General features: G+C 30.1%; 1 protein-coding gene across 2 annotated transcripts in view; it reads right to left on the bottom strand.

Moving 5' to 3' along the window:
• Window positions 1-9,277, bottom strand: part of LOC106463832 (CDK5 and ABL1 enzyme substrate 2-like) — a 47,316-nt gene that overhangs the window by 12,775 nt on the left and 25,264 nt on the right. Inside the window, exons 2-7 of one of the 2 annotated variants that reach the window (XM_013923910.2) lie at window positions 7,983-8,113; window positions 7,079-7,193; window positions 6,716-6,802; window positions 5,139-5,271; window positions 3,303-3,492; window positions 885-1,015 (exon numbers count right to left, since the gene is read on the bottom strand). In XM_013923910.2, coding sequence (XP_013779364.1) covers window positions 885-1,015; window positions 3,303-3,492; window positions 5,139-5,271; window positions 6,716-6,802; window positions 7,079-7,193; window positions 7,983-8,113 — 787 coding nt within the window. The remainder of the gene's footprint in view (window positions 1-884; window positions 1,016-3,302; window positions 3,493-5,138; window positions 5,272-6,715; window positions 6,803-7,078; window positions 7,194-7,982; window positions 8,114-9,277) is intronic. The other variant, XM_022391447.1, reaches the window with a different exon arrangement.

The following is a 9,277-nucleotide window of genomic DNA, read 5'->3' as shown; positions in this document are numbered from 1 at the left end:
TGTAATTTTATTAAATAATTATGTACATGTAGTTTTATTAAGTAAAGTTATGTCTATGAGAGGTTGTCTGTCTGACAATGTAAAAGTTTTTCAAATAGACCACGATTTATCAATCTAACACATAATGCTTGCACAAAAGCATAGCTTAAATGGTGTGTGTGTGTATGAAAATGATAGAATAAGGAAAATTCAAGTGAAGGGCATGAAAACTACAACAAATATTTTGTGGGTCGAGGCTAGTATTTATATATTATATTGTATGGTTTTTTCTGTGCGTGCGTGTGTGTATATTCTCAGATCAAACATCCAGATATTTTTGAGTTAAATACAACTGTGGGAAAAAACATTAAGAAAAGTTTTTGTTTTTGCTCAGCTTAGGTTGAAAAATCTAAAATGAATTTTATTAAGCTTGCATGAGTTTGGAGAGCTGGAAAGATCCCTCATTACAGTTAATTGTTTTCAGCTGATGTTAGATTTCAACCCTTTTTGACTTATATTTAAGGAAAACTGCCTAAAAAAAGGTAGCATTGTATGATTTTTACCAATAAAACTGTTTATTAAAACACTTTTAATCTTTTATCTTTCTGAAGGTAAAACATGTAGAGTCACTTGTTAAAATAGTATTGTCAATTTTTTTCTGATTGTAAAGTTATTTATCAAAATACCTGATATAGTTTATCCATTTTTAATGTCAAGTTTGATGATCTTCCAAAGGTAGAATTCTCGTTGTCATTTTATATTTTTCTAATGCTTCCTTAAAGTTTAAAGAAATTTAATTTTGTTTATCAATTTCTTACTTTATTCACAGTGTCTGAACTTGCTCTATTCCAAAATACTAAATGCATTCTTAGTGGATTAGAATGCTTAAAACATACGCAACTTACAATGTATGAAGGAAATGTCAACACAGTGCTGTGCTTCCCAGTCACAAGTTCAGGATCATCCAGTAGATGAGGATTATAAGGAAGTTTTGTAAGGTCAGAGTAAGAGCTGAGGCCATAAATATATTCCATCTCTGTTATACACAAGTAGAAATCATTAGTATATCATCAAAAGATGCATTCAAACAAATGATTATTTCTAAAGAGCTTTTAAGTGGTGAGTGAAAATTAATTTTGTATAGGGTAATAACCTTTATCCCCTTGTGCTACATAGGTAATCATGCTTCAGTCTGCATTAGTAGTTTGAAACAGTCTTCAATCTACCACAGTACATAAAATATTAAAAAGAAAAACGAGAAATAATTGTTTTGTAAACTGATGCAAAATTTGGCATTCAAACTTTGAAGAACAGCCTCAGCTTTTCAAAATATTACTAAGAAACTTATCTTTTGTGAATTTTCAGTTTAAACCACGTTTATATAAAAGAAACAGTGTACTTCTACAAAATGTAACAATACTGAGATTTCATAATTACCTTTATGTATTAAGGGTTAGTGTTAACTGTTAGTGACCTTACAACAGTTATTATTAGACTTCAACACTATTCATTATTTATCTATCTGTTTCTTTAAAGCTATTATTAGGCATTAAAACCCGTTGAATATTAAATACAATTAAAAAGATTTGTAAGAAAAAGTTGGTTACTTTCAATGGAGTTAGATGCACACGTGCATGCACCTTCATCAAATTAGGAAATTTTTATTTAAAGAAAGATGGCATTTCGAGCTAGCGTTCTTCATCAGATCGTACAGCTGATACAATTAGATTTATCAGCAAACAACAAAAAGGCACTGAACATAAGATGCAGGATACTAGGGTTGAAGTATTTATCAGTTCAGATTAGACTAGTTAATTTACTATCAGTGCTATAAGAGACTAATTCCATCTGAAAAATGTCAAAGCAATAGATGTAAATGTATGGTTTTGCATTTTAATAATTGAGGTTGAAAGATTTCAATTAAAAATACTGGACAACATCTTTTACAGTAATTATTTACAGATGAAAAAATATAATTTGTTTGAATGATCTTATAATTTTAACATTATTCATGAATTACAGTAGAGTGAAAATCATCCTAATAGTAAAGATTTTAATAAATCTCTTTAATCTATTTCAGCTGTCTTTAACGGAGCAGAACTTAAATTCTCATAAAAGAGAGAACATTAGTGTTTTCCAAGGTGATTCTGTAAATTTCCAAGAAAACTTTAAAATGAAAATACTGAAAGACAACCATCTTCTAGAAGCTTCTACTTATTTCCAATGCTAAATGAATATAAACATTAAAAACTGAAAGACAACCATCTTCCAATTATTTTCATTTCTACATGCATCAAAATGTTAAAGTAGTACATTCTCGACACCCAATTAAACACTGTCTTTTTTCTAAGCTCTTACAAGTATAGAGTGTGAATAACGAAAAGTTGGGTCCAACTGAACAATAAATAGAAAATATTTTAACTGTAACCAGCTGCAAGTACACAACTTGGCAATGCATTTAAATGTATGTTTGAAACACTCAATTTTTTTTATATTACCTTTAGGGTTAGGAATTACAATTTGGAATTATCAATTTGAATGGCACCTTGTGTGTGGCTAAATCATGAGGTCAGAACACCTAGGGTCCAGTTATAACCATCCCTAATTCTGAACTATTGATCAGAGGGAAAGAGACCAGCTAACATCATAAGGGTTTTCTCTAGTTCTTTGAAGTGAGTAACATGATTGACTATCAGCTTTTTTAATGCATACATATTTGAAAGTGTGTTAAACACTATCAAGTCTAGCATCTCTGAATCCTTTGATCCACAACCTAACACGCTAACCACTAGGCCCCACCCAGACAGGAATTTTAAAAGTTACATGAGCCAACTAGTAGACATGGTACTTAAATCATTTAATGTGTAATACCCCAAGTTGAGTTGGAATCTTTAATGTGAATCAAAGTATAAGAAGTGATAATTAAATTATTTAGTGGGTTAGTGTGAAATTTTGAATCGGAAACTGATCTGGAATCTTCAATGTGAGTGAAGTATAAGGAGCGGTAGTTAAGCAATTAATACATCAAGTTGGGTTAGAGTGAAATTCTGAATCAGAAACTGATCTAGAATCTTTAAGTTAGAATCACATATGTTTATATTAAATATTGTTATTTAAACATAAAGAACACATTTACTATATGTTAAAATCAGATTTTTTTTATGTACTAACCAGCTTTAGCAAAGAAAAATATTTGGCCAAACAAAAGAAAGTAATATTCAAAATCACAAACTGCTTTATTATTATAAAATGTGATTTTCGTACAAACATTATGTTAAAGTAAGCCACTTTTGACTTAAAAGCCAAAATGTAACTTAACATACTTTTATCTGATGTAACTCCTGGGGATGACGGGTGTGGACAAGCTCCTGTAGACAAAGAAGGGTCGTAAGAGTAACACCGATTAAAATGAAACTGAAAATTTGAATGTCCACATTGTTCCGTATCTTGTGACTTAGATCGTCGTTGTAAGTAGTAGTGAGAAGGTGTCAGTAGGTGGCTAAATGAGATATCCTAGAAAATTCCAGAGTTACAAGACACTCAGTTTTGAAGATGTGAAAATATTAGTTTGAGTTTATATCATAAATGAATATGTATAGGTTAAACTTAATAATTCAAAATACATAAAAGTACAAAACAAATAAGTGTGCAAAATGAACTAAAATACAACAGTCAAATGCAAAAGAAATCCCATTTTTCTATATTTTATTTGATGCTTGAAAATCAATAGTTTCATCAATGCTAATACACCACATAAAACAGGGTTATTTCTTAGGTTAGCCAGTGATGTAGATATGCTATTTGATGTATGCCTTTAAAAACATATACAAAACTGTAAAACTAGCGGTTTTGTTTTGAGTTTACTTACTGATTACAAGTTTTATTTTGTTAGAAGTTACAGTTTTTACAGTAAGAAGAATATTTTTAAAACAGGTATGATGTTTTGATTACTGGTGCAATAAATCTCAAGTCAAGTACACAAGTTTTAATAATAAAAAAAAGGGTTCTAGTATTTAACTAAACATTCAATAATCTAACATTTTATTTAAATTTTAGAATGGACATATTATTTATTTGTAGTTGAACAGAAAAAGCAAACAAAAACTTAATAAATATGAAACTGTGGAAATGTTGTGTGAAATATTTGCATAAGATTAGGAATGTGTGTGGAAATAACAAACAAACACATACAGAGATGTGTCTGGGTATTTGTTAATTGTGGGATTGCTTGATTTTATTAAAAAGGGTTTCTCTGATTTTTTCTTCTGTTGATGTCAGGTTCATGTTTTAGTACCGTGACTGTTCAGAAAAACCGTAGTTGTTTTTGTTCATATGTTCATGGACTTTCTTAACATGTGTGTAATTTTTATTGCAGGGGGGGAAATAACTGTAGTCATTATGTTACGGTTGTATTTTCGTGCTAGTCTTTTCCAAATTTGTGATATAAGCTAATGTTTTCTATATATGGGATAGCGTAAGTGATGAAGAACAGAATGTCACAGTTCTAAAACATGAACCTCACATTAACAGAAGAAAAATGAGAGAAACCTTATTAATAAAATCAAGCAATCCCACAATTAACAAATACCCAGACACATCTCTGTATGCGTTTGTTCGTTATTTCCCCACACATTTCTAATTTTATGCAAATATTTTGCACAACACTTCCACATTTATTGATTTTCTATTTGTTCCTCTTTTCAGCAAAAATAAATATCTGTCAATCCATGCAGACTGACTGATATGCACATGCATAAATAGCCACTATCAATTCTAGAACTCAAATAAAATGTTAGACTGTTGAATGTTGATTTAAATACAAAAACCTTTTACCATTAAAACTTGTGATCAAAACTTCATACCTGTTTTAAAAATATTCTTCCTTACTGTAAAGTGCTGTACATATTATTCTATTTTATGATCAAGTTGTATGGGAAACAAGATTCCTCAGAAAAGTATATGTTTTTGTTTATGTACGCAGTTGTATGTAAAGTTAGCTCATGTTAATAAAATTTAATTTTTTAAAACTGAATATTGAAAAAAAATTAAATGAATAAGATAAAATTTTTTTTTACACCTTAATTTTTTCACAATTTCTAAAGATTAAAGAATACGTAACAAATGTCTACAAATGTAATTGAAAAAAAATTTAACTAAACCTGTCCATCTTCTGGTCTTTCAAACCCCATCAAACGAAGTAGGTCTAGTTGTTCAAGGCTATCATTAATAACTGACAGTTGGCGATTTCCAGATATTTGTCTTCTCCTCCCTCCATCTTGCTTAGAATCTCCACTTGAAAAGAAAATTGCCAAAATAAAAATGAATAAATATTGAAGAGCAAAGTTTCTTGGTTTAAATAATGAAAACTCCAATTTCAAGGGTAATAACCTTAAAAAACATAGATATAAAATATCTTATTTATGATACTGTTATTGAACACTGTTAACACATACAGCAGTTTTTTAAACTTGATTCTAGTTTTTTTGTTTTTTTTTAATTTCACGCAAAACTACACGAGAGCTATCTGCACTATCGTCCCTAATTTAGCAGTGTAAGACTAGAGGGAAGGTAGCTAGTAATCACCACCCACCCCCGACTCTTAGGCTACTCTTTTACTAATGAATAGTGGAATTGACCATCACATTATAACGCCCCCACGGCTAAAAGAGCGAGCATGTTTGGTGTGAATTTTGATTCTAAAGGACAAAAATAAATTATTATATAATATTACAAAATATACATTCATAGCTGGATCTGTGAAATTGATAAGGTTAATCTCAAAGTTTTCATGAATCCTGGGATCTTCTCAGATTATTTTTGATAAGCATAAAAATTGAATAAGCTGCTTTCTTTGAAAAAAAGAAAAGAAAGGAGATATTACTGATCATTCTAGGAATTCTGCATTACAATTCTTTAAAACCGATCCTTTTGTGCTCAGTCAATTAAGATCCAATTTTATCTTCAAAAAATATTGGATGCACAAGTTTCTTCAAAACACATAAAAACTCAGTTTGGTTACAAAACAAAAATATGAAGATATTGAAGGGAACTTTTCATAGCAGCACACTCTCCTCACATTATATCTTCCCCATGAGAGAAGGGGCAAGCATGTTCGTTGATAGGATTCAAACCCATAATTCATAGATTGAGAGTTGAGCACCCTAACCACCAGGCCATTTGTCATGTAAAAATTAATTGTAATAAGTGAAAAGAATGGATTAACTACAAAAAAACATGAAATTACCCTGCAAGCTTTCAGTTAGGTAATACTTCAATTAGGATAGCCAGTAAAATCAAGACCATTATTGATTGTACTGTGAACAGATTGGGATTACTTTGTTTTTCACTGCCATCATCTTTTCTGGAAACAAATAACTCTGAGACTATGAAATATCTGGGATGCACACACACACACACACACATAATACGTTACAAACTTCTACTACAAAATTAATTTAAAAAAATATTTTCTAAGAGATAATATTGCTACTTTTATGTTTGTTATTTGGAACTGTTATGTAAGTTGAAAAACAGTAGCAAAGTGAGGAAAATTTCGTTTTTCTAGTTTCCAGTTTTAAAAGTTCTTTAACACATACATGTAATTAACTAATCATAAAATCAACTCTTCTTAGACTGTTTCAGATGTTTTCAATACAAAATGTTATTTTAATGACTATGTGATTAAGGTTTAAAAGCACAGGATCTGAATAAATGCAGTAAATTGGGTTATACTTACCGAGTATTCCACTGACTAGCTCTTCGATTAAATGGAAGAGAAGAGAAAATAACAATAGGAACTTTCTGTGCAGAAACCAGGACAACTCTGACAAAATCAGAGAAGATATGCGTGTTATTCAACAAAGAATAAAGACATCTTATTTTGTTAGCAGCAACTTTGGAAAGATTCTTCTAAAGATTAACAGGTAGATTACAGTGCTATACATGATTTCAAGGTCACAAAAATCTGTATTAAATTTAAGGAAATAACAATGTTGTTTTTTCATGCATGCCAAAAAAAAAGGTTGATAAATTAATATTCACAAGTCATACTTCTTATTTCTGAAATTAGGATAAATTTTGGTTAGAGTCGTTGACATACCTTTCATCTTTGATTTGCTGGCCTTTGGAATTCCTCAGATACCGAATCTCCAAACCTGACCCGGACGAGTCTGATAAACTGCTAGAAGTGTTCCTACTGTGGTTAATATCTCCACCTGAAACAAAAGAAAATGACTTCAAACCAATCAAAAAATATAATATTAACTAACATCTGAAACTACAATACTAGAAATTGAATTATGATAAAAACAACAAACAAACAAGTGTTTGAATACCTAAATGTCTATTAAGTGAAATAAAATGTTAACAGATATAATTCTGTAGTTTATTACAATTATAGTACTTGATATTACATCATTTTTTAAGTAAGTTCTAACAGTAATTCACTTGTAGTCACTATGAGAAAAACCTATACACTGGGTAGGTGAAGTGAAGAAAAAGTGTCATTGGCCACTATTCAGTTCTTCACATTGTATAGCCACACAATAGTAAGTATAATAAATAAGCTTAGTATTCTGAAAATTGTTTAATCTCGAAGTCTAAGTTCAAGATAGGTCCAGTTCAATCTACACTTTGATGAATGCGTGTTATTGGATTATACTAGATTCATAGAATTCCACTCCTCATCAGTAACCCTGAACACAAACTAACGAGAGAGAGATAAGCTGGACCTATATCATAGTGAAAATTATCAACCATATTGTTGGTGTGAACAATAAACAGAAGGAAAACAAATAACAAATGAAAAGTTGCATAACTTTGATCTATGAAAATCAGATAATTGCAGAAACAAAAGTGTCTACAAATAATTACAATTATTTACATACTTTAAAACAAATGCACAAAACAATGGATTAATTTGCATGTTTGTAATTGCCAATCTAAATTATACAATCATTAAAAAAAAGAAAAACATACTTGTTGGAAGTTAGGCTCATTCCTACCTATGCTCTCCGAACTTTCACTTGCTACAATTTTATGTTGTTCTTGAGAAGAGAGCCGATGAATGAGTTGTTTCTTGCGTTGACTAAACGAAGCAATTCTTGTTCGTATTTCAGCTATTGTACCAGCTGTCCTATTGTTAAGAATGAGTTTATACTATAATAGTGCATGCTGAGTTTCAGAACAGTTTACAAGTATCTACAAACTTATCTAGTAGTAAAACCTACAATGTTTCTTCATTTAATAATTAACGTTTTCAAAACTACCATAAAAACTGAAAATCATTCCTTTTTCTTGAACATTATAAAAGCAATTTATGTTACAAAAGTCAGTGTAGGTGTTCAATCAACCTTTTTCATTTTTACTAAAATACTATGAGTGAACAAATCAGAAATACTGATATCAGCTCTAGATTTTATATTCTAAATAATATTTCATCTTTACAGTTTTTTTATTAAACAAATTACCTCAGCAATCACTGTGAAAAATTACATCAAAGAAATGAATTTACTTTCAAATTCAGCTGTAAGAAATTTTGAAATTGCAAACTCAGAAGGATAAATAAGCATTGTGCGTATGTGTGTGTGTGAGAGAGAGAGTTGAAAAATACCAATTTAATAATATACAGATTTCGAAATGTAAATTTTTATTTTTCAATATCAGCTTTCCTTTGCAGAAGTGTAGTGTTATATTACTCCCACATACTAAAGTATTAATAAATTGTGAAACAATGTTGCCAATAGCAAAACTCCTAAGCTAGAAACATCAATAATGTGTGTCTATGTTTAAAAGTATGAAATGAAACACATCTGGATTAGCAAAAAGGAAAACAAAACATATTATAGCAGTGTCAAAATGTGCTGTTATAAAAATACAAAATAATGAACTAATAATTACAACACATCTACATGTAAAATATGCATTTGATGCATGTGATATTTAGGTCCATTATTTCCAAAAGATTAGTTCAAAAGTATCCTCAAGAATAGAGATTCTGAAAACTTACTGTTACGTCTCCATTCGTTCGTTAATTAATTTTCTGTAAATTCGTTCCAACGAAACTTTAGCGACACAAGTCCTTTCTTAAATAAAACTGGTTTATTCTTTCCGAATACAACTTTACCGATACACTTAATTTCAACAGTCGCTCTATAACAAACGCTATTATTCTCAAAGAATGTCTCACGTGCTCATGCTCGACAATACTCAGTTAAATTACTCATTGTTCCATCACGTTGTGACCGTCTTATATATACAAGACTAACACATCTCTAGTAAATGCTAGAGCATTCACGAA

Source organism: Limulus polyphemus, unplaced genomic scaffold (assembly GCF_000517525.1).
Source record: "Limulus polyphemus unplaced genomic scaffold, Limulus_polyphemus-2.1.2 Scaffold1495, whole genome shotgun sequence".
Lineage (NCBI taxonomy): Eukaryota > Metazoa > Arthropoda > Merostomata > Xiphosura > Limulidae > Limulus > Limulus polyphemus.
This window is presented reverse-complemented; position numbering and strand designations above follow the sequence as displayed.